A 25,819-nucleotide genomic window follows, 5' to 3' on the forward strand; every position below is an offset into this window, starting at 1 on the left:
ATGCTCTTTGGAATGATTACATGTATTAAAAATAATAATATGCTCTAAAATATTTTAGCATTTATTTTAATACAATTCCTACATTGTACTCGTCATTTTTTGAAAATATAAGGTGATTTGTAATCCCACATTGATAAAACAAAGATTTAAATAGAATTCTGATTTCTGAGCTTGGTAGTATTTATACAAAGTAGAACTGTATCTAACAATACATACGTTCCAAAAATCTACACAACAGGGTAACTTGTTTATAAAAAAAAAAAACTAAATTATCATCAATTCTCAGTTCTTTTCAATTTATACATATAGTAGGGCATAGTATGTGCCTCAGTTGACTTGAAATGGGAAGTTAAGTATAAATTTCTCAAATGCCTCCTGGATCAAAGCCTTATCTTAAAAATGGCTTTGGTTTGGATAATAGATAACCATTATCTAATTCTTTTACAGTTGGAAGTTCACACGTGGCAATGGTAACTTTAGAATACGAGCATATCTCACTCCCTAACCATGCTAGATAGCAGAAAGCTTATTATACTTGGATGTTTGAATGTTACATTCTCTAAAAAGGCATACCTAATTTTAGAGCAGTGAGTATGTTTGTAATTTTCTAAGTCCAGATAATTTTGTAAGTTGTTTACCATGTTGCCTTATTCTAGCTACCCACAAATGTATATTTTCTCCTCATTTTATGGATGTCTTAGGACCAGCGAGTTTTCAGAAATAGGCTAAACTTTATACTCAGATTGTAGTTTTCAGTATCCAGTGTATTTTTTGTCTACTTCACATCAATTAGACCAAGGTTTGAATGTACAATATTCCAAACAGGAGCTTCCTCAGGTAAGTAAAAAGTAATACTGGTTCAAAATGATATTTAGCTTGTGACTCTAGCATTCCATGATCTTAAAGATAATTTTCTGGTTTTAGATATTAAGTTTTCATTTAAAATTTATGCTGTTTTGACTGATTGACTGAAACTGTTTCTCTAGTAGGTCTAGATCCCAGTTCTTTAAAAAATTTTTCCTATTATTTTGCTTGTAAAGTGCAGTGTTTACTTTCTGTCTTGGTTTTAATTTTTCTTTTCTTTTTTTTTTAAGAGAGGGAGAGAAGTGGGTGGAGGGGCAAAGGGAAAGGGAGGGAGAGAATCTTAAGCAGACTTCATGCCCAGTGTGAAGCCTGACACAGGGCTCGATCCCACAACCCTGAGATCATGACCTGAGCCGAAATGAAGAGTCAGATGTGTAAAAAACTTAGCCCTCAGGTGCCTCAACTTTCTCTTTTGGTTTTGATCTCCATCCTAATATGCTCATTTAGACATAAGTTATGGTAGCCACTGTACATTTTGGTTTAATATCTGAACTTCTTCTACATTGAAAATTAATCTCTTTTAGAGTAAAGAAAGGAGGTAGAAAGATTAGTCTCTGTGTAAACTAGATGCCTGTTGAGTCCATTTATTAGTGGACAAATGAAAGTTTCTAGCTAGATTTTAGCTGAGAATGTTCTGTGGCAATTTCTCTTTTGTCACATCTTAATATTGGCTGCTTTTCCCATCCTCCAAGAGCGGGGTATCCCCAAGGCTTACTTTCTAAGTTTTTCTACCTGGTATTTTTATCCTACCTGAAAGATCATTCATTGTATCCGAAATCAATATAGATCCTTGTCTTGTTAAGGGATTTATTTTCTAAGCTTCCTAGTTTTCTCTCCCTTCAGGAAGTGAGACTAGAAGTAATCACTCAAGACATGTATCATATCACATTTCGTTTACCCATCAAATCGTCTTATTAACTGCTTCCTCAGAATGTCGTCTGTTTTAGTGATTCCTGTGGCTGCCATCCTAGTCAGTCTTACATGACCAGATACCTGGATGGATTGCATAATTCCTTCAACAAACATTTATTGAGTGCCTACATTGTCCCAAGGATTGTAATGTGAGGGGAGTATGTAAGAATGAATAATGTAGTCACTGCTCTGGAGCATCCAGAAGTCTAATGAAGGAATTAGATTACTAAATAGGCCACTATGGTTTGGTTAGTAAATGCTGTGATAATCCTAAACCCAGGGCAATCTTGGGACCACAGAGGAAGGGCATTAGCCATTTAATTGCCTCTCTTGACTCTAATATTCTCTGCATTCCCATCCATCTGATACTCATTTTATCTTGCTCAGTCACTGCTTCCTTCATATCCTTTTTCTGATGGAAACACGATTGCTCTTTTATTCTTCCCCTTTAGTTTGTCTCTTCTTACCATCACTTTTCTTTATGCTCTGCTAAATGTTCCCACCTTAAAGGGACACTTCTTTTCAACCCAGGCTCCTGGTCCTGCCCCAGAAACATGATGTATTTATTTCTAGTATTGGAAATTCATTCCAGTCTTCTATGAATGGCTTTTCCATTTGCCCTTTCCATTCACTGGCCAAATTCTGGCCATTTCCTAAGGTTCATTTAGTTCTACCATTGCTTTAAAACCTGTTAAGCTTGTCTAATCATTTACTTATCTCAGCCATATAAGCACTTGATTTATAATATAGCATTGCCTTACATTGCTAGTATTATTTTTATCTCCTCAAGGAGATTGTAAACTCTTCAAGCAACCCATTATGTGAGCTTTTATATCCTTCATAGAACCTAACACATTGTTGAGCTCAAACCTTAACTGTTGAATTTCAGGAGTATATAAGAGGGCATTTTCCCCCTCGAACATTAAAAGCTGGTTGATATGGGATATATTCCTTTGATTACTGGGAAAAGTATGTCTTCAATTGAAAGTTAGAAATGCTTTATTGTTTTGTGTAAAGTGTAAAATTGAAACATGGGAGGGAAAAGGCAATATGTTAGCTCACTTCTTTTCGATCAGTTTGTTCTGAATGCTTGACATATTGGAGGTAATGGAAAAAACACTTGGCATAAAAGACAGGAATTGAAACTGGCTCTGTCATTTAATGTGGAACTCTGAGAAAAGCCCCAAATCTGAGTCTTAGCTTCCTCATCGGTAAAATAGGGTTAATATTACTCAAGGTTGTGATGAAGATTACATACCATAATGGATATGGAATGCTTTGTAAATTTCAAAGCAATATATAAGTTTTGCATAATTTTGTTGTGCCCCATCTTGGATGATAGTTTTGAGTTTGTATTTTACAAAAGTGCAGATTTCTTTGTAGTGCATTTTGTGATCCAGCAATAATAAGTTCTCTGATATTTTCAGGTCATCCTGGCTTTCTTGCCTCTCAAGAGGAAACAGACTTCTATCCTAACAAAGTAATGTGTGCGCTATGATAGAGTACCATAGAGCACCACTGGGACACCTCACCCAGACCTGGTAGCTGTCAGGGCAAAGCTTCCTGGAAGTGAAGTGAAATTAGATCTAAATTCCTTAGATAAGTGAAATTATCTAAGGCTGGACCTGAAAGATGAGTAAAGGTAGCCAGGGAAAAGTATGAGGAGGAAAGGATAGGAAATGAGAGAGAGAGAGAATAGCTCCATTCTGGCTGGCTCCGAAATTGAATCCTATACCATATTTAGATCTGCTAAAGATGGGTATATGTGATAAATATGATCTCTTTTAGTTGTAACTGTTTCATAGGAATGATCTCCTAGTATCCCTTTATAGTAACAACTGAATAGAATTTATTTGCTTGGTGATAACATCTCTTCTTCCTTATGTAGCGATATATTTTATTTATTAGAGTCACAGCAAGAATTACCTCCTTTAGACATTGGTCCATTTTATTAATTCTCTTCAGTCTGCATTTACTTTATAACTACGAATTGCCTCCTTCGTGTCTTCTTTGCAAACTATTAGGAGAACTGGAAAATTGGTTTTGGAGGGGGTTTTGTTTGTTTTTGTCTATAAAAACATTTACTTTTGCATGGCTCCAGATATTTGGAGTATGTTTATAAGGTAATGTGGGGGAACTTCATTTCTGCTTAGTTAAGGAAGAAATGGAGAGAAATCTGGGCGAAATGTTGCTGTTGGGATCTCCAGAATAGAGAGAGCATCCAAAATGGCACCTGGCACAAAATAGACTCTTTTTTAATAGATAGCTGCTAGACAAATGGATGTGCTGCATTAGTATAGACAGAACACATTCGGAGAAGGAAAGATGAAAATAAATGTCATACTGCTAAGATAGGGTTTATAAGCTGATGATTAGGAAGTAAGTCTGTATAAGGAATCCTAGAAGTATAGATCTAGAAGCCTAGATGTATAGTTCACCTACTATGCTTTGCTGAATGCGGCTTTAATGTCATATAATTTTATAGTTGTCTGTGAGAACTTGATTAAAACCCTTATAGTAAGCGTCATTCAGCTAAATCCCCATAAAGGAAAGAAATACTAATACTTATCCCCTGTGAACCATATGGAAGATCTGAGTGATAGTTTATAGAGAGAACTAAATGAGGCCCTGAAAAAAATAGACCTACCCTCAGCTCCGCTGAGCTACTGGAAGACTAGGCCAATAGTCTTTGTCTCAAAACTTGTGAAAATGCCATTCAGAAACTTGTGGCAAGAATCAGCTTTCAATGCATCACTGTATCATAACAGTATTTTTCTGCCATAATTGAAGAAAGGAGAAAGAGTATAAGGAGAGTATAAGGAGAAAGAGTATTATAAGTATAAGGAGAAAGAGTATTATAATTATTACCACGGTTTTTAATGCCAGTGAATTTGATTGGTATTGGAAACACACACTGACTATAACATTTAGTTGATTTTTTAAAGTAACTTTTTCTCCTTCTGTTTTCTGCTGTTTTTCTACAGTATCATGGTTTGCCAGTTACAGAATTTTTTAGGATCCTAAGTTTCAAAGTTGGCAAAAAAACATCTGGTATACATTAGACCATGGCCACCTAAAAGAGTCAAAAGAGATGCTGGGTTGGGAATGTAGGGGACCTTATTTTGGGATATGAACGAAATGTGTGAGCTAAGAACTTTGAGGCTCTATAGTGATGGTCTTAACACAGACCTGACTCCCCCCTGTAAATATTTAATGACCGCTGAAATTAAATTTATAATAATATAACTCCTCACATGCATAACTCCAAAAATAATATGATGCCTTCCTTGCTAATAATGGGAGAACTTTTTAAAAAGGTATTTTTTAATGTTTCCATGTGTAAATGTTTGGTATCAATAATTCCAGTACTGGGAGTGGCCCCTGTGCTGGGTGGTCTGATTTTCCAAAATGAAATAACTTCTAATAAAAAGTATAATTTCCTTTTTATTTACAGGGCCAGATGCAGTACTGAAAAATAAAGTTTTTGTTTTTTTTTTAAACTGTACAAAAATGCTTTCTAATTGTAAAACTACGGCCAGAAATTTCCAGACACCCTTATAAACTTCTGAAATGCCCCAATGGGGCTTTAATGCTCTCTTCCCCACTTTGAGAACCACTGCTGTATAGAATCACATAGTGTTCTAGTGTTTTTTATTAAGATAGCACTACTGACCAATTAGGGTAAGTATTTTTTATTAATCATTTTATTAGTAGTACTAGGCTTATTTTGAGCCATATATTTTTTCTCCACCTATCCTTTGGGACCAATCAGTGTTTGTGAACAACTGGCCATTCATAGAGATACTTTTCTTATTCCATAAGTTTTACCCCTGATGAAGATCTGAGTATAGCTAGAATGAAAAATACTGGTGAGTATGTGAGAAATATAAAAGATTTTTTCTTCCTTTAATCTCTTTAAAAGGTAATTGGCTGCTTAAGTAAAAAATAGTAACAGTATATTGTTATTTCTAACCAATTGAAAAATATGTATGACAGTAGTAGCACAAAGACTTGATGGGGAAATGGAAGTATATGCTTGCAAGACTCTTAAAATACAAATGAAATGAGATGCTATTCTGTGAAGACTACGTGATAAGTTAAAAGTTACATATTATAAATTGTAAAACAACTGCTAAAAAATAATAAAACAAAACGCAAAGAGGCACAGCTAATAAGGCAGTAAAGGAGATAAAACAGAATCATAAGAAATACTCAGTTCAAAGAATTCAGAAAGAGAGGAAACAAAGGAACAAAGTCATGATCCCTGAAACAAGGTCAGATAAAATGTGTGGGCCTTGTCTAAAGAACATGCTTTGTATTGGAAGTCTTTCACAAGTGCTTAGGGTATCTCCCACTTTCCCCACTCCCACACTGTGGTGTTTTACAGGCCCCAGGCTCATCCAGTACCTGTCTCTGTTCCTTCTCTTTGGTACTCAGGTGGATTTGACTTGGTCATGGACTTCTGTGTTTGCTAATACAAGATGTTGCATAATAAAGTGGAATTAATTGATTACTGATTTTTCTGTCATGTTTCAGCATACTTTACTCTCTTCTCTTCCCCTGAATTCAGAGACATGAAAAATGCTGTAATTGGAAACAACAAGCAGAAAGCCAATCTCATTGTTTTAGGAGCCGTTCCAAGGTATGTTTGCTATCAATTCCTTTTCTTTTTTTTTTTTTTTTTTTTTTTTTTTTTTTTTTTTTTTAAAGTTTTTTTTTTTTTATTTGACAGAGAGAGATTACAAGTAGGCAGAGAGGCAGGCAGAGAGAGAGGTGAGGAAGCAGGCTCCCTGCTGAGCAGAGAGCCCGATGTGGGACTTGATCCCAGGACCCTGAGATCATGACCTGAGCTGAAGGCAGTGGCCCAACCCACTGAGCCACCCAGGCGCCCAGTATCAATTCCTTTTCTGATATTCATACTAAGTTCTAGTATATTTCTCATTCTCATCCGTAAAGCCCACCTTTTTTCTGTATTGTCTATCCTTTTTTTGAAAACCTCCTAATTTTTAAAATAAATGCTTTGAAATATATGAAGCATCTCTTTAGAAATTTTTAAATATCAGAGAATGGAATATGAAGCAAATGTATTAATACTTTTTGGAAATTCAGGAAGATCATTGTCCCTGCAATAAAAGGATGTGTTGGATAGATAGACAATATACACCAGCCTGATTCTTTATTTCCTCAGAGCCTTGGCAGGTTTTTTTGCTTTGTTTTGTTTTTATTTTTATTTTTTAAGATTTTATTTATTTGTCAGAGAGAGCACGCACAGCAGGGCGAGTGGCAGGGAGGGCGAGAAGCAGACTCCCTCTTGAGTAAGGAGACCGATGTGGGACTCAATCCCAGGAAGTGAGGATCGTGACCTGAACCTGAGCCAGAGGCAGACACTTAACCGACTGAGCCACCCAGCATTCCGGCTTCGGCAGTTTTGTATGACTGGATAATAATTTCTTAGCATTCTCAAAACCTTTTTTTAATTTAAAAAAAAAAAAATCCTGCTTGGTTTTTAATCCTGACTTTCTTTTTTTAATTTCTAATTTTTAGAATTTGCTTTTTTTTAACTTGGAAAGCTTGATCTTTTTTCTGATGATCTAAATTTTTTTCTGGTAGACAATGATGGTTGTATAACTTTCTCTTCGCCTTTGCTTCTCAGAATTAAGTTTAATGTGCAGTTGCTGTTTTTTAATGTTTTGGTTTTTCTCTTTTTTCATTTCTGTTTTCTGATACAGTATTGATGATCTTATTATTTTTATTGTAACTGATCTCAAATATATACTTTGGTAACCATAAAGCTCTCAGTAGCGTTTCTTAGGGGATAAGTGTTCACTGTATATAAATGTACTTTAAGGCACATGAGCGTTCTACCTTAAAACATAAAGGAGGTAATCATAAGTGGTGGATGATTAGAGTGTGGGAATTAGTTGCTCGGCAGGCAGGGCTGGAATAGAAATGCGAGGATCTCCTGATTCCCCAAATGGGAAAATTGGAGAAAGACAAGTTTCCCTTGCTTGAAAGAGCTGCGCAAGGACTCTGAACGTTCCCTCTAGGCTAAGCCTCTGATTTCTGAACCATACTTCTGGATAGTGCAGGTCCCGTGCTAGTCTGAATTTAAGATCTGACAATGGTTGGCATTGAATATTCTGAGTCTTCATATCCTGGAGCAGCAGATAACATGAATTGACTTTGGGGCTGCTTTGTCTACTTGTAGACAACTTTCAGATTAATAGTTCTGATAAACTCTGAGATTTTATATATATATATATATATATATATATATATAGTGCTTTTGCTCAAAATAAAGAAAATCTCTTTTGATTTTTTACCCAAATATTCCTTTTTTTTTTTTAAAGATTTTATTTATTTATCAGAGAGAGAGAGCACAGGCAGACAGAATGGCAGGCAGAGGCAGAGGGAGAAGCAGGCTCCCCGCTGAGCAAGGAGCCCGATGTGGGACTCGATCCCAGGACGCTGGGATCATGACCTGAGCCGAAGGCAGCTGCTTAACCAACTGAGCCACCCAGGCGTCCCCAAATATTCCTTTTTTAAATGAATAGTTGGTACAAACAAATGATCATTTCCTAGCCTTCTGTTAGCTCACAAACCATATTTTTAATATGTGGGATATATTGGTAGCATTTTTCTGTCACATTACTTTTAGCTAAATTACTTTTGTTTAGTTGTTTTAGTCTCCTCTGTTTATCAAAGTCCTTCTTTTTAGATTGTTGTACTTGCTTCAGCAAGAAACCTCAAGTACAGAGCTGAAAACTGAATGTGCAGTGGTATTGGGAAGTCTTGCTATGGGTACTGAAAACAATGTCAAGTCTCTTCTAGATTGCCATATTATCCCAGCCTTACTGCAAGGTATGTAAGGAAGTCATTTTTGTACAAGTAAAAATTAGAAACAGTTTGCAGGGTTTAAAATACAGACTGAAAGGATGAGTCTCACTTCCATTTTCTGTTAATAGGACTACTGTCTCCAGACCTGAAGTTCATTGAAGCTTGCCTCCGATGCCTGCGCACCATCTTCACCAGTCCTGTAACTCCAGAGGAGCTTCTATATACAGTGAGTTTTAGAAGTTTTTGAACCACCAGTACATTTCACTAATATCATACCTTTACTTTACTCAACATCTCAAACTTCATCATAACTATGTTACAGAAAAGTCTCAAGAAGTATTTCAGTTCTTGCTAATTTGCAAATATCAAATGTTCTAGGTATTGTAAAGAAGTGAAAGATAGTATCAGACCTTGAGGAATTTATAAGCTATTTTTTAAAAGACCCGTTTTGCTCTCTTAATATCAAATTAAGGCAGTATATTTAATGTACTCAGTTTAGATTAAATCCAGCAGAGTAAGCTTTACAGAGAATTTGACCTGGATCTTGAATAATGGATACGATTTAGAGAAGTGGAGAGGAAAGAGGCCATTCTAGGAAAGATCTGTGTAAGAGAGAAGATACAGGACAGTGGGCAGAATAGTTAATTATAGGAAGGGCATCACTGTTGATTTCAACGGAAGAGGTGAACCAGAAAACAGCTTGTAGGAGGCTTACTTGCCAGGCTAGAATCAGAGAATATGTGTGAAAGAATCCAGAGATCTTTGGAGTCATGTAGTAGTTTTCAAAAACCTTAGGGATTACTAGGGGATCTTTAATCTATTGAATACATTGGACTTTCTTAATGAGTATTATTCACGCCAGTATTTTTCATACTCCCTGATCTGCAGTCCACAATAAGAAAAACATTTTCCATCGTCACACTGTGTGTGTGTGTGTGTGTGTGTGTGTGTGTGTGAGAGAGAGAGAGAGAGAGAGAGAATATATTCCTGAGACAGTCTTCACAAAACAATTCCATAAATGTGATATCCTCTGGTTTCTAGTCTATGCTTTCTCATTTTTAGAAAAATGCTGGTTGTGATTCTGTGAGCCAACACAGAGAATCACAGTGTCATATAGAACATATATAAGCCAGAGATCTTATCTGGAATCACATTTTACGAATACTTCAAGAGCATAAGCAATCAGGAGGCATAGGCAATGGAAGCAGGGAGAGACGGGCATGTCATGAGGCTCCATAGTCATCCTCCCCACATCAGATACATGCTCCTCTGGCCCATAATTGTACATAAAGTCTGTAAGTGAGGTTCATGGGTCACTTTACACAGTGGGAGGCTCTAAATTATGAAATATCTCAATTTTACACCTCAGGGATTTGTGCAGTATTCTTCAGGGAGCCATGCCATATAAATTGGTATTGTTCACTATAACAGTTCTCAGAATTGAGCACAGACCACGATTGGCTGGAGGCTTTATTAAGCACAGATTGCTGGAGCCTTCTGCCAGACTTTTTGAGTCAGTGCATCTGGAATAGGGCCTGAGAATTTGCTTTTCTAACAAGTTTCCAGGTAATTCAGGGGCTGTTGGTCCATGGACCACTACTATAAGCAGTCCTAAACTGGGAACTCCTTCTCCAAGCTTTATACAGAGAAGGACTCACCTCCTAGTAAATATCAGTCTGTTTCCCTGAAGGTCATATTGTGATGTTTACAAAGAGATTAAACCAATCACCCGTCTTCTTTACCCTAGAAGTTTCTTTCCAACCCCTAGCCTAGTGAGTGAGAAACTGGTCCTGGCCAGCCATTTTAACTCCTTTCTCCTTGCTCTTCAGAATGATTTTATGACCCACTAATGGTTCATGGTACGTAATTCGGAAAACTAGTCCACCCAGCTTAACTTTTTTAGACCCAGGGACATTAAGTGACTTTCACAGTGACAGTGTTTTATGCCTCAGGTTTGGAATCTGTGAATCTGTGAAGAGTGCTGGATGGAATGATGACAGAGAGTAATGTTTTAATGTAATTAACTGCCCTCTGTGAGTTGGCTTGTATAGAGCCAGCTGACATAGCAACTTAGATACTAAACTGAAAACAGGGCAGTTTGCTTAGAAGAAGGTAGGATGTCTAGTTTGAAATCCTGTTTATCAATTGGGTGACTTTGGGCAAATTATGTAACTGTTTCTTGTTTAATGAACTATAAATCGTAGATCTATATAAGACAATTGGCAGAAAGGGGGCAGGTGTGAAGAAACGGGATGAAGCTGTTATTATAGGAAAACCGAGAGATGAGAGAGCAATGGAGGAAAGAAAGGAGGTGGGAGTAAGTTCAGGAGCTTAATAGAAGCTTTCATATCATCTTTTGATTGCCTGTTCTTTCTTAGCTGCTACTTGCTTCCCTGTTTTCTGCCAACGGAATCACTGTTTCCCCTCTCTCCTCCATGAAATAGAAATGTACTTAACATTCTCATCTTCTCTCTTCCGTTTCTTTCTACACATTTAGTACCTGACTTCTTTGGGGTTTTCTAAATTTTTCATTTGTTTTTAAACTGCTTGTGATAACACAAAAGGGTTATACTAATAAGCAAAGGGAAAGATTCTGCTTAGAGGGAATCAATTGCCTTTTGTTTTTTTCACTTAGCCTTTTAAGGATTTGGGGCATTCTTTTCTTTCTAAGGGAAACCCTATATCTTGTTCATCCCAACAGTAGTACTCTTAAGTTACCTTCCTTCCTTCTGTTGTCTTTTGTCAAAGTGTGGTCTATGGACCAGCAGCAGCAGCCTTACCTAGGAGCTTAGATCCTACTCCAAATCTATGGAATCAGAATCTGTACCCGATGACTATCTCCTGGGAATTTGCATATACATTCATATTTGAGAAGTACAGCTTTAGGACTATGACAGCACTGACTGGGAGGCTTGAGCTAAGTCTCCTTTTCCTTCTGTGGTTCAGACCAAATACCCTTTCAGCTTTTAATTCCCTTTGCACCCTAAGAAGAAGAGGATTCTTGGAGAGCCCGCCCTGCAGCAGATTGGGCAGATTGTCCTCTTGTCTACTGCACCAACTTTATATTGCTAAGTGTCAGCAGTAGGCAGAGAATGTGCTCTAAGTGAGGAGTTGATATTTTACAAATTGTCTTGTGAAGATTGAAATTAGCTAACTACAGTCATTGTGATTCTTACTAGTAACTGATACTTACCGTAACATCTCAGAAATCAAAACTGTCGTTTTATTTTTATACTATAATTCCTCCTTACAGGCTATTTGTTATTGTATATCTCATTAGCTCACATTTTGGTTTCAGAACAGATTTCTGTCATGTCTTTTTTTTTTTTTAAAGATTTCATTTATTTATTTGAGAGAGAGACAGGGGGAGAGAGCATGAGTGAGGAGAAGGGCAGAGAGAGAAGCAGACTCCCCGCGGAGCTGGGAGCCCGATGCGGGACTCGATCCCGGGACTCTGAGGTCATGACCTGAGCCGAAGGCAGTCGTCCAACCAACTGAGCCACCCAGGCGTCCCTGTCATGTCTTTTGAAATAGTTTTGTCTTATTGTGAGGGTATAGGCTGTTTATGTGGGAGAAATTGAGAATTTCCCATTCTTATATTTTGTTGTTGAGGATGAATATTGAAGCCTCTCATCCTTTACCTAAACAATTTGGTGATTCTCTTTTTTGTTTTGCTGTGTTCCTTAAAGACTGTTGATTTACTGTGATTAAGAAGCTTGCATATGTGCCTGCTCATGGAAATAGTTACATGTATTCACAATGCCTAAGTTCCTTGTTGCTGTGCTCTTTTCCTTCGACTCCAGGATGCCACAGTGATACCACACCTCATGGCGCTACTTAGCAGGTCCCGCTACACACAGGAGTACATCTGTCAGATCTTCTCACACTGCTGTAAAGTAAGAACCAGAATAAATGTTCTCTGTAATGTAAAATCATCTATGCCCCCAGGAGATGTGCCTTCTTTGTGTATCTTCCCAGAGATAACCTGTAATATATAATTATGCAGACCTTTGTATATTCTCCCCTCTCCCCTATTTTTATATATAAGCAGACCTATGTATATATCCCTTTACCCTTCCCCTTTTTGGACACAAATGGTAGCTTCCATACATATACATTCCATACATATACATATACAAATACTTTGTATTTTTCATTTAACACATCTTGAAAGCTATTCCATATCAGTACATAAGAGGCCCCCTCATTTTTTTCCCCAACAGCTGTATAGTATTTTACTATAAAATATATTACTATATCTTTTACTATAAAGATGTACAATAATTTGTATAACCAGTTCTCTATTGTTGGACATTTGCCTTGTTCCAGTCTTGCATTATTATAAAACAGTGCTGCAAAAATATCTTGGGTAAGATATTTTATAATAAATTGCTGAGTCAAAGAATGTGTGCATTTGTAACCTTACCACATACTGTCTTGTATAGAGGTTGTACCATTTTATACTCCTACCAGCAGTGTGTGATCATAACTGTTTACCCACACACTCATTGTTGGAAATTGTTTTAAGTGATCTCATATAAGGTGAAATGAGAGCAGCTTCTCTGCTGTCTGTTGAGAGAAATTTCTGTTCCTAAAAGGGTCTCAACCTAAACTAAAGAGTGCTGCAAAGTGCTACTTACTTTGTTTCATAGTTTACATATGGAGTATAGTCTTTTGATAGCCATGGGTGATTATTTATTTGAGATCTTTCATAATTTCTACACATTTGCCAATTTCTAACCACATGTTTATCTTCTGATGACTATAAATTTTTCAGGACAGCATTACTCACCTACCTATATTTGTAATAAGACGAAGTAAGGAGTTTGGGGAACTGTAGAAAATAAAGGAAAGAGAAGTGAACACCTACATATGAAACCAGGAAGATCATACATGTATATTATTTTAGAATAATTACCCAAATAAATGAAAATTTAAATCACTAGGTTCCAGAAGAAGTACCTTAATAATTTGTTTAACCCTTCCCTCCCAAATCCTAGTAGGTTTTCACAGCCTATTTGGTTCTATTTAAGACATTTAGAATTTAAAGATTTTGTCAAAAATCTTTGAATTTCTCTTCCCAGATTGCTTTGACAGTGTGGAGGTCAACTCATAGGTGCAGGGATGTCAAACACTCCCTTAATCTTTTGAGGTGGGCAAAGAAAGACTTTGAAAAAATGACAATTTTGTTGCCATTTATTTGCTAAAAATGAGCTGAACTTCATAGGGTGTAGAATTTTTCAACAGTAAAATTAAGTCTTGTAGTAGCCCAGCCCTGGCAGATAGGTAAAGGAGGATACTCCAGAACTCCTGTACCTCATTAGAAATCTTTCTGCATCTCTACCTAAGTGTTTGAGAGCACAGCATCTAATAGTTACAGTAATCCCAAAGGGGTACTGAAAATTAGACCTGGAGGTATGATTACTACATGTGACATTATTATGTTACATTCAGAAGTTACCCAAATAGCTTTTAGAATTACTCATCAGAAACTTCTGAATCCCTTTAGGCTTGCTCATCTAAAATTTCTCAGTGCTTTTTTAGCTGAAATCATGGATAAAAGAAAGCCATTAAATCATTAGTTCTTTTGCTGGAGAGAATCTTATGCTGAGCAAGAATTTGTAGGCATCCTCATGCCACTAACAGAACTGAAGATATTATCAGAGAAAATCACCTTAACTCATCTTTTGTTTAGCCTGGTAATTAGCTTTTGCCACTGTAATTAAACAACCAAATTTAAGTGTTCTGAGATATAATTAAACCTTAGGAAATGTTATAGATTTATAAACCCAAAGACAATAGCCTAATATAAATATTACTTTTTCTACAGATTTACTAGCATGAATCTTTAAAAACAATAGATCTGATGATCTCTGTATAGTCATTAACTATTAAAATCTTTTATTTTCATGTTGTTCAGTTTACATATAGGCTTAAAATAAGATTCATAATAGAATTTTCAGACTCATTCACAATTTTACATATACAGTTGATCCTTGGACAATGGGAGGGTCAGGGGTACCAAACCCTGCTCAGTCAGAAATAGACATATAACTTCTGACTCCCCTAGAACTTAACTACCAATATAATCCTAATAATGCCTTAGAAATTCTCTCCCTGATGTATTAAGCAGCAAAAAAAATAAAAGCTAGTAATATTAAGTTGTTGCCACCTCTTAAACAGGTTACTCAAACTTTTGAGACCTGTCCTTTAGAGTTTAAAATCTTGAGGGCTTATTTGCTTCCCACCCTGTTGATGTTGCCTCACCAGTCCAGGTCCATATGAGTTAATTTGGAGAGACCTAAGAGAGACTTGGTAAGAATCAAATGATAACTTTACTCTGGTTGGTTCAGCCAACAATTCCATTCTTTGCAATTGTTTTTATACAATCTTGTGTACAACCACAGAGAGGAGGAGGAAGAGCTTCTTTTGTTATAATTATTTCCTGTAATCTCTGGGGCAAAGAAATTCAGGGATTAAAAACTACAATATCTTATAAGCAGAGGGAAAAGTTATGTTAAATGAATTGCATCGTGCTTGATCTTTTTCATAATATAACTTCATCAGTACAGATATTCCATAAGTGATCTAGCTCTTAAAAAAAGATGCATGCAAAAAAAAGAAAAGATGTATGTGGATGGGTATTTACTGAAGTGATTTTGTAATAGTAAAAGATTGTAAACAATCTAAATGTGTAACTATAGGGTACTAACGTATGGGTTATCCATATAGCGGAGTAAGGTCAAAAAAGAAATAAAGCTCTTTTCGGTACTCGTGAATGATTTCTGGGAAGTACTATAAAGGAATCAAAGGTTCAGAGCAATATGTATAGTATATGTATAGTACATATAGCACAAATATATGTAGTATTCTGCCATTTGTGTTGAAATAGGAGAAAGGATATACTTATGTATTTGTATATGTATGTAAGGCTTGAAGAATATAAGACAGTCTGTTAATATCAGGTCACCTCAAAGCAGAGGAACAGAATAAATACAGAGATGGAAGAGCCATGAGGTGCAAGGGTAGAGGCAGTACTTCATCTACTAGCTATTCTTCTAAGTACTGCCAGTATTTAAATTAGGATGTTGAAATTTATATGGAAGACAAAAAAACCTTAGTATGCTAACATGTCAGCATAATTTAGTGTAATTTAGGCTTATCTTTACAATTTATTCTCGTTACCTTCTTGTTACTATGTAAGAAAAAAATAAGTCAGATTCTTAGGAAACCCTTCTTTTTCTAGGTTCTCCATTATAGTCTCCACCATTATCTTTATACTGAATTAGCAGGAGACTCCTGTTTCAAATGAGACAATTCAAGTAAAGCATTTAGAGCAGTGCCCAACTCATAGCAAATACCAATAATTAGTACCTGTAATTGTAATTGCAGAAGCATGGATGAAGATGAGGTAGGAAGATAAAGAGCATACTTCCATCCTGTGCCTTGAGAATGTCAGTATCTTTAGTTGTTCTAAAAGCAAGCCTGCATTATTCTGGATGGATATGTTAGTATACATATACCAAGCAGGGTATGCAAGGAATTTATCCTTATACTCTTTTAAGAGTTTCCACTGAGGTGGGGTTGGCTTTAATAATGTTCAACAAAACATTGTTTTTAATAGTGAAACATTAGAATCTACCTAATATATGTAATGGGGGTTGCCTGAGTAGAGTATGGAATATTTTGCATCAAAAATCAGAAACTAGAAGTTAGTTAGAGAAATTGCTGAAGTGTTTTTGTTTTTTAAAGGAGCCTTTTAATGGTATATAAAATGTTCGGGGAATTACTACCTATAAAATAGAATATGGCTGTTTTGTGATTCAGGACTATGAATACTGATCTCCCCACTTTTATCCAGAAAAGAATGAGGCATCTTCAAGATCATTGTTACTTAGCTGAATAGTGCCTTGGAAAAATTGATTTGAGAGTTTTTTTTTTCCTAGACTAGCAGCTGGTTTTCTTTGGTGAACCCAGATAGGTAGCCGACTTTCAGTGCTGTGTTTTTCTCTTCTGAATAATGATAAGCATAAAATAGCATCCCTGTCCTTGCTGTCACTTCATTATTTGAATGGGTGGGTGGTACATAAAATCAGTGTGTTAGGAGGGGCATATGGCTAGCCCAGTTGGTGAGCATTCGACTCTTGGTCTCAGAGCTATAAGTTCAAGCCCCACCATGTGTTATAGAGATTACTTAAATATTGAAGAACTTTTTAAAAAAAAATCAGTATATACAAACTGTGGCAATTTCAAAGCCTTGCATTAACCTTTAGCTTCTGTCACTTTGAAGATTTCAGTAAATTGCTTAGTAGAAGACAGCTGATGAAAAATAAAATCCTGAATTTTCCCATTTCTTTACCTTCCTACTCTCAGAAATGATAACTTAAGAAGAGAAACGAGATAGAAACAGAAACCAAACCATATTCACTTCTATGTATGGAGTGTTGTGTTTTCCACCATCCATAATTCAGACTTCCCTGATGGTAGGTTAAGCTCTGATCCAGTTCTTGCACTTAATTAGTTTTAGGGTTCCTCTGACTAGTTCATCAGTCTAAAGTTGTAAGAATGACTACTGTTCTCTCTAGCAGCATAGTGTAGGGTTGTGTACATGAAATGCAGAATTCGCAGTGGTTCTGTTGCTGTGATGGTGTGTTATTTAAGAACTACAAAGGGCCTGTGCCAGGATAGCTTCTGTGTCCCTTTCATTCCTTGGGGGGAAGGTAAGGAAGCAGTAGTTCTACAGAACTGGGGTGACATAAGAAATGGCAACGCTTTGTCTGCCTTGCTTTATTAGGATGGATTTATGCAAGAGAAGTGTAGGTGAGAATTTGTAGTAAATGAACTTCCTACACTTAAATAAATGTTTTGTTGGAATCAGTCATTACTCTTCTTAATGTTATGTTCTCTTTTCTTACAGGGTCCAGATCATCAAACAATTTTATTTAACCATGGTGCAGTTCAGAATATTGCTCACCTACTAACCTCAGTATCTTACAAAGTAAGATGTTAAAAATTATAGCCAGATTCTTCTATGTTGTTTTGGGTTCCTAGAGTCTTGATCTAGATGGAGGCCCACATATCTTACTGCTTTGATAGATATTGTGATCAAGAATAACATTTTATTAATAAAGTGGGGCATTGTTTTACCTATATAATCCTCTTTAAAGAATTTTAAAAGCTACCTTGCCTTTCCATTTTTTTTTCTTTCAGAATATTGTTGTGGTTTGATTTGCTATTGATTTTAACAGTCTCTTCTGCTCTGATGTCAGTGCCAAAGCTGCTCATGAGGAGGAGGTTCCTTGAAGTATATAGGAACACTGGCTTGCTATATCAGGAAATACTTTGATTTCATATTTGAGACCTGACTTAGCCACAGTGACTCAGATTTAGAACACATACCTACATACACATCAACATTTAAAATGTGTTAGGTATTTCAAAATGTGAAGTCTCATAAAAAGTTAGATTTTTGTCTGATGCTGTAATTTTTTTTTAAATGTGTTCTGTTTTGTATTTTGAGTTAAAAAGTCAGAGGTTTTCAGACTTGTTAATTAAATTTCCTTCATTGTCTTTTATGTATAAGAAAACATCATGATACATTATTAAGTATGAAGTTAAAAATTTGGTTATTTCATTGTTGTCCAACTAGCAACTTATAGCAGATTGTCTTTACTGTGTCACATTAGAGTTGGTATGCCAGGACTTTGACACAGAGCATTGAGAGAAGTACTCATTTTTGTTGTTTGTCCTCGTGCACTGATTCTAATCTGCTCTGTATTGCAGCCTGCTAATATCTATGTTTTCCTACTTTAGACACCCAAAGTTTGATCTTGGTGAAGCACTCACAAGGACAGGAATGGGGAATGGAGTCAGCTTGGAATTAGCCACAGGGAGGGGGGAAGGAAATATATACTGAAAGCTGCTTCCTCTACCCCGTGCCACATGGAGGCTGAAACCAGTCAGCATTGGCACATCAAGAAACAATTGCTGGGGTGGCTATTTACTGTTTCTCCTCTTCTCCATCCTCTAGCTTCATAAATTCCCTCAGTTCTCCCTCCTTTTTTCTTTTCTTTTCTGCACCAAGCTTCCTTATCTACTATAATAGGTTACACATTGTGAAAGGAAAAAGGTTTTGGTAACATTATTCTTTAGCCAAGGTTTGCTCCATTGTCAGAGTATCATTGGCAGTTTTAGCTCCCATATTTTAGGTGTACAAATGCTGTGCTGCTGATCATTGCTGAGATGACGGACAGAAGTAATTCACACTTTGAGCTACCTATCCTACCAATCTCTAGTTCCCGCATAAGAACATCATATTGTAGACTCAGGCTTGGAAGTGAGGATTAGATAGTCTGGTGAGAACTAAACAGAAAGAATGAAAAATAACTGTTCTCAAAGAAGCTCCTGCGGGTTGTAAAGTATATTGTATGTAGTCAAGGGTTTGACCCCATGTTATGGTCACAGACCAAAAAACTAGTTTTGAGGAATGTAACACAATTTATAAAAGTTTTTGTTGTTGTTGTTTATTTAAATTCAGTTAGCCAACTTATGAAACATGATTAGTTTTTGGTATAATGTCCAATGATTCATTATTTGTGAATAACATCCAGTGCTTTAAAAGTTTAATTAGGGGGTTCCTGGTTGGCACAGTTGGTTAAAGCATCAGACTCTTGGTTTCAGCTCTGTTTGTAGTTTCAGGGTCATGGGATCAAGCCCTCTGTCAGGTCTGCGGTCAGCATCGGGTCTGCTTGGGGCTTTCTGTCCCTCCATCCTCTCTCTTTCTCAAATAAATAAATAAATCTTTAGAAAGTAAAATAAAAGTTGTTAGTTTAGTCCTTTCCAGATTTTTACTGTAACTTTGTTTCCTTCTGTTCTCTTTGCCACAACCCCTCCTAGACACTACTATAAGACTACACTATTTTTTTGCTTTTTTCCCCTTTTTTGTCTTCAGTTCTCTGGTTTGTAGTTTGGGGAGCAGAAATGTCCCACTTGAAAGGCAGTTGGTAATTAAGTGTTATTAAGCTCTCTCTGGCTTACCAATATTATGTTTTGTACATTGTTCTTTTTAATTTGATTAGGAATTTATCTGATTAAATTTTAGTTGCTGTTTTTTCCTGTTTTTTCTTTTCTATTACTTCACAGTTAATTTTAACTCTTTATAATTAAGTTTAACTTACTGTACTCCAGATATTCAGGTGTTATTTTTATTCCCTTGAGGCCTTCTTTTAATATTTTAAGCAGATTTAAACAGTTATTTCTTCAGAAGAGTTTAGATTCTTTGACATTAAAGTTCGTTATTTGCAAGATCAAGATCAATGCATTTTTTGTGTGTTTGTTTATTATTACAGGTTCGAATGCAAGCACTGAAATGCTTCTCAGTTTTAGCTTTTGAAAACCCCCAGGTATCGATGACTCTGGTAAATGGTAGGCTGAAACTTTCAGTGGTACCTACTTGATTTGATTTATAAACTTTGTAGATTTAAAGAATTCCTTAATTCTTGTCGTTTGTTTCATTTTTAGTTTTGGTTGATGGAGAATTGTTACCACAAATATTTGTGAAGATGTTACAGAGGGATAAGCCTATTGAGATGCAGCTGACATCAGCAAAATGGTAAAAGTCAAGACAATGTGTGAAGAATAATAGTGCTTTATCAATATGTTAGAGTGTTTTTGGACAGCCCAATTAGCTCCTCCAATCCCCATCTTATTTTGGGATTTGGGGATTTGCAAGTCATGAGTTTGTCTCATGTTTTCTTAAATGGGTATGAATTTTTTACTCAGCATACTACTAGTGGCATGCAGAGCAGCAACACTCATGTAACAGCTAAGGACTTACCACAGAAAATTATTTTATTACATTCTCAACATACTCTCCTTATATTTCAGTTGAAATGATATAGAATTAGATTTAACTAACAAATTTATGCTAAGAATTAAGAAACTATAAATATAGGAAAATATAGAGTGAGAATTAGTTGAAGTTGATAACCAAGGCATGATTTCAGAAAATATGGCTTTCTCATCTTTAGAAAAACAAGACATAAAATTCTCATAGAGATGCGACAGTTTATAAGATAGTTAAGTTCTTATTAGTACAAGTCCTGGCACATATAAGCATTCAATATATGTCAATTCAGCAATTATGAGCACATTTAGTAGATAGGTTGAGCACCTGCTCTGTAAGATTCTTTGCTAAATTAATTGTTCCAGTATTCAAGAATTTGTGGCTGTCTAGTATTTTAGACAAGGATGAGGAATTTTCAGGGAATTACTCTTGCACAATGAATTGCTTTGTTTTTAGTGTATTATTTATATGCTTCTTTGCTTTTTGTCTTCAAAAACCTTTTTGTTGTAAGATAAATGCTCTCATGGGACTGGTTTAAAAAAATGTGGTAACAAGTCTTAAGATGATAACAGCTATAAACAATTCAATCCTGTACAGTCTAAGTAAATTTTATTGATTTTTTTATAGCTTTCTATAGAAGCCAGAATATGGAGTGTTTTAGCTCCCTCTCCCCAGCTTACTGAAGGAATCTAATCCAAGAAGGAAATTCATTAATTTAAGTTTCTGAAGTGTTCAGTACCTGTTTAGGGAGTACTGAGTAGTTTTCTTTTTCAAAGACAGGTATCATTGTGAAGGCAGATTGTTTTTTAATAGAGCCAAATCATTGACCAGTTATCAAAGCCATTGCTGGAAAACTCTGAAGAGTTATTAATTTCTTATGGCTACCACTAAGAGTTAAATGCTTCTTTTGTGATTCTTGTACTACTGGTGTTGGAGTTAGAATATCCCAGCTTAGCTTAATTTAATCTTAGACACTTTATGAACTTTATATTTTATTTTTAACTTTTCCCCCCTTTTTATTATGGAAATTTTCTCACATGAAAATTATAGAAGAAAGTATAAGGCATCAAAAACTAATGACATACTTTATGGTGACTAACATAATAAAAAATAAAAAATAAAAATTTTTAAAGTATAGGGAACTCCACTGTGCCTGGTATATAGCTTCAAAGTTTTATCTGCTCATTAAGCCTTTATTTTTTTTTAAAGATTTTATTTATTTATTTGACAGAGACAGAGACAGCAAGAGAGGGAACACAATCGGGGGAGTGGGAGAAGGAGCACAATCAGGGAGAGTGGGAGAAGAAGCAGACCTCCCGCCAAGCAGGGAGTCCGACGCAGGGCTCAATCCCAGAACCTTAGGATCATGACCTGACCCGAAGGCAGACACTTAACAACTGAGCCACCCAGGCGCCCCAAGCCTTTACTTTTAAAACAATTTTGTATATGTTTTTGAAAAATACCTGACTTACTATCTTTATATATCAGTTAGTTGGTTTTGAGTGTTAAATTGGTGAAACCGCATATGAGGTAATCTGAAAACCTTCTTCCTTAAGATAAATAAGAGTAGCTGTCTTTTTTTCTCCATAAAATCCTAAAGGCAAGGAATTTTTCTTTTAAAGCTTTAAAACACAAGCAAAAACTTACTTTCTGCCATCTTATTCCAGTTTAACTTATATGTGTAGAGCTGGAGCAATTCGGACAGATGACAACTGTATTGTATTAAAGGTGAGCTAATTAATTCTTTCTAAACACATGCAAAAGTTCCCCCGCTCGTAAGTGTTGAATATAAATATTGACATTCCCATTTCTTTTTTTCCTCCTATTTCTTTTTTATGTAACTATGGTATATGTGCATAGCATAAAATAATATTAAAACAGCATGCTTTTCTTTTTAATGGCATACCATGTAGTTTTAAAAAATTGCTTTTAGATGTGTTTTTTTTTGTTTATTTTTTTAATTTTTAATTTTTTATAAACATACAATATATTTTTATCCCAGGGGTACGGGTCTGTGAATCGCCAGGTTTACACACTTCACAGCACTCACCAAAGCACATACTCTCCCCAATGTCCATAACCCCACCCCGCTTCTCCCAACCCCTCTCCCCCCAGCAACCCTCAGTTTGTTTTGTGAGATTAAGAGTCACTTATGGTTTGTCTCCCTCCCTTTAGATGTGTTTTGAGAGGCAAAGTGAAATAGTTCTTTTCCTTGTCACACCTTTTTCATCTTTACGGAAATTAGGAGGATCTAGAAGTTGTAAAAATACATAAAATTCAGGTGAAATAGAAAATATATTTTAATCCTTGATTTTCATCAAGTTTGCAGTGTAATTTTATAGGAAAGCAGTTCATTAGCTCTGTAGACAAAGACTTTATATCACCCTCCTGACAGATAATCAAAAGACATAATGAAAAAAGAAAAAGTAAATAGTACATGAAAACCAACATCATTGTGAGATGTCAAAAGCAACTAGAACTCAGAAAAACCCAAGTAAGAGACTGGCCCTAGAAGTTACAAGTCTTGGATTCTGGTTTCAGCATTCCACCACTGACTGGCTTGGGTAACCTTGGGTACCTCCCTTACTCTTTTGGTGCTTCGTGAAAATTGCTCATCTATCCCACAGGGTCATTTTAAAAATAAAAATATATTAAATATATTAAACATCTTATTAGCTACAAAGAACAAAATTAAGTGTAAATAAATTGGTTATGTTTCATTTTATGATTGCGATTTTATGCTCATTATCAGTGTACAGAGTGAACCCAAGGATAAAAGAGCAGTAATACTAATGTTTGCTTTAGTCTTTGGTGAAGCAAGTCAATTAATTAGAACTGAGGACCCACTAAGTTAGCAACATTGTGTAGAGTTCTAAGGGCTTCCATGCAGGTAACCTTAGTTTATTTGCTCAACTGTTCTACCCCTTCTCTTCTCCCTTATTTGTAAAACTAGGTTAATAGCATCTTCTTCATGTAGTAGTTGTGAGTGTTAAATTCAATAATCCATGAATTTATGGTATTAATAAATATTAGTAACTGTTCAAAAAAAAATAATAAGACTTTCCTCTTGGAAGCCTAGGGTTGTATTATAAAGCCTGCACTAGCCTGATAGGATTATCAGTAGTGAAAAATGAAGTGCTAAACTCTATGGTAAAGATATAATAGGAACTTAGAAAAGAGCATAGCACAGACAGTAATTGAGGAAGGCTTCCTATAATTACAACATTTCAATCTCCACCTTTGTGGTGGTGTTTAAAATGTGCTCATCAGCCTTAGAAATAGTAAATACTTAGAATTTTTTTATTGAGGACCTAATGTAGCTGAGTTAACAAAACAAGCACCAGGATTTTTGAAGGACCGCAGAAGTAAGATTGGACTAGCAGGTATAGTCATTCTAGGGATTGATTTAGAAAACCTAGGAACGATTGATGCATTTCATCAGCATTATAGGAAAACTCATGGAATCAGTAATGATAAGATCCCTGAATTTTTAAAGCTGTATTTCAGTTTTGCACCTATAGGTATTGATCATACCCCAAAAATAAAAGTCACCCCAGTCATACTATTCACTAAAGAAAAGATAGCATACTTTTTCTGCGGCAGAATTGTTCCTGATTAAACTGCTGGATGTCTTTTATCAGCTCTCTAACCACCTGAGCTAACTGGCATCTTTGCTAGATGTCTTTTAAATAAATAAATATATGGATGGGACAGAAACCTCAGACATGTTTTATCAGGGATTCATAAATGTCTTTTATAAGGTTGTGGAATAAAGTTTCAGTTTTATCTGTCACAAAGCCTGATCAGAGTTTGCATTAATGTGCTTTGATTGTATGATTAGGGTGTAATATAACAGCACAAATGATTAATATACACTGAACTTTGTTTTTACATTCCAACAAGCCTTTCATTCTCTGAATGTTTATTCAAACATTTGATCAGTAACATGACTGCCAATAAAAACCATTGCATTGATTCAGTCACTATATGCTCTCCATCAAGCTTTTGCCTTTACCACAAAGCAAATAATTAATTTCACTACCTTCCAGACACTGCCTTGTTTGGTTCGAATGTGCAGTAAGGAGAGGTTGCTAGAGGAGAGAGTTGAAGGAGCTGAGACACTCGCCTATCTGATTGAACCAGATGTGGAACTACAGAGAATCGCTAGCATAACTGATCACCTCATTGCCATGCTTGCTGATTATTTCAAGTATCCCAGCTCAGTGAGTGCCATCACTGATATTAAAAGGGTATGTTCTGTTTTTCTTTTCAGCAGCTGAAGCAAGGGATTTTTAAGATTTTCTTACTGCTCACAACTTTGAACCAATTGATAATTACAGTTCAAAACCCTTTTAAATGAAGAAAATCTTCTCCCTTTGATAACATAGATGGTGCTATGGGTTTTTGAATCTAGTTTATCTCATGTGTTCATCAGAAATTAGTCACTAAGCAGGTAATCAGGAAGGAAGAAAATTACATCCCTAATTCTCAACTAAAACCCTAAAATAGTGGGGTGTCAAAACTGGGTATTGATATTATATCAACATCATTTTACTCTGTTGAGGTTCCCAGGATCATCTCTCTTGTTATATTCTTGTTCTTTACATCAAGGGTAATTATCTGTGACAGGTGATATGAGTGGCCTTATTTTAACTCTTCCACCACTTTCTCTTTTGCTATCTTTTCTAACTTTTGTCATCTTTCCTTCAGTTTTATACTGTGCTTTGGGTCTGCTAGTGTCAACTAAAGCACTGTTTAACCTCTAGTTTGCAACCGTCAAGAACCAGACTGTGCTTTTCTCAGTTTTTCTCAAGCTGTAAGTTCCGTAGAATAGTTAGGTATTTCTTTCGACTTTGTTCTTCTTAGCTTGTTTGTCATATCCATTTCTTTAAGTATAAGAGAACAATATTCAGAAAGTTTATTTAAGGAGGTCATAGTAGAGAGAGCATTGCCTCCTAATTAGTAACCAGTATTGTTTCATGATTGTGACTATTTTTGATGCCAGTCATCCCAATGGTAATTTTTTTTACTTTTCTCTTGACCTCTCCCATGCCCTTGAGTTTCCTAAAACTTCATTTGACAGGCAACTGTTCATTTGGCATTTAACACTGAAAACAATGAACTCTTAAGGGTTTATCTTTTTCTTCTAGAACGGGCCCAAAGTAACCTTCTGTGTTAATGGTATTAATAATGTACCCTGCCCTCTATGAATTAAAATTAGTGCCTGCTGTTCCTTCAGTGTACAGTATTGTTCTTCCAGTATAGGTGATGGGTGACTTTGAGCCAGCTACCTTGTCTGTTTTCCCTCTGGCCACTTGCTCACATGGACACAGTATCTCACTGGTACAAAGATACATGAGC

General features: G+C 35.9%; 1 protein-coding gene across 2 annotated transcripts in view; it reads left to right on the forward strand.

Annotated features, from left to right (window-relative positions):
* Positions 1-25,819, forward strand: part of ARMC8 (armadillo repeat containing 8) — a 105,287-nt gene that overhangs the window by 34,030 nt on the left and 45,438 nt on the right. For both annotated transcript variants that reach the window (XM_059390992.1, XM_059390993.1), the window contains 9 exons: positions 6,347-6,418; positions 8,495-8,637; positions 8,742-8,839; positions 12,417-12,509; positions 17,531-17,611; positions 19,962-20,037; positions 20,134-20,224; positions 22,126-22,186; positions 24,508-24,708. In XM_059390992.1, the coding sequence (XP_059246975.1) occupies positions 6,347-6,418; positions 8,495-8,637; positions 8,742-8,839; positions 12,417-12,509; positions 17,531-17,611; positions 19,962-20,037; positions 20,134-20,224; positions 22,126-22,186; positions 24,508-24,708 (916 nt within the window). The remainder of the gene's footprint in view (positions 1-6,346; positions 6,419-8,494; positions 8,638-8,741; positions 8,840-12,416; positions 12,510-17,530; positions 17,612-19,961; positions 20,038-20,133; positions 20,225-22,125; positions 22,187-24,507; positions 24,709-25,819) is intronic.

The sequence above is a fragment of the Mustela nigripes genome, chromosome 2 (genome assembly GCF_022355385.1).
Source record: "Mustela nigripes isolate SB6536 chromosome 2, MUSNIG.SB6536, whole genome shotgun sequence".
Taxonomy (NCBI): domain Eukaryota; kingdom Metazoa; phylum Chordata; class Mammalia; order Carnivora; family Mustelidae; genus Mustela; species Mustela nigripes.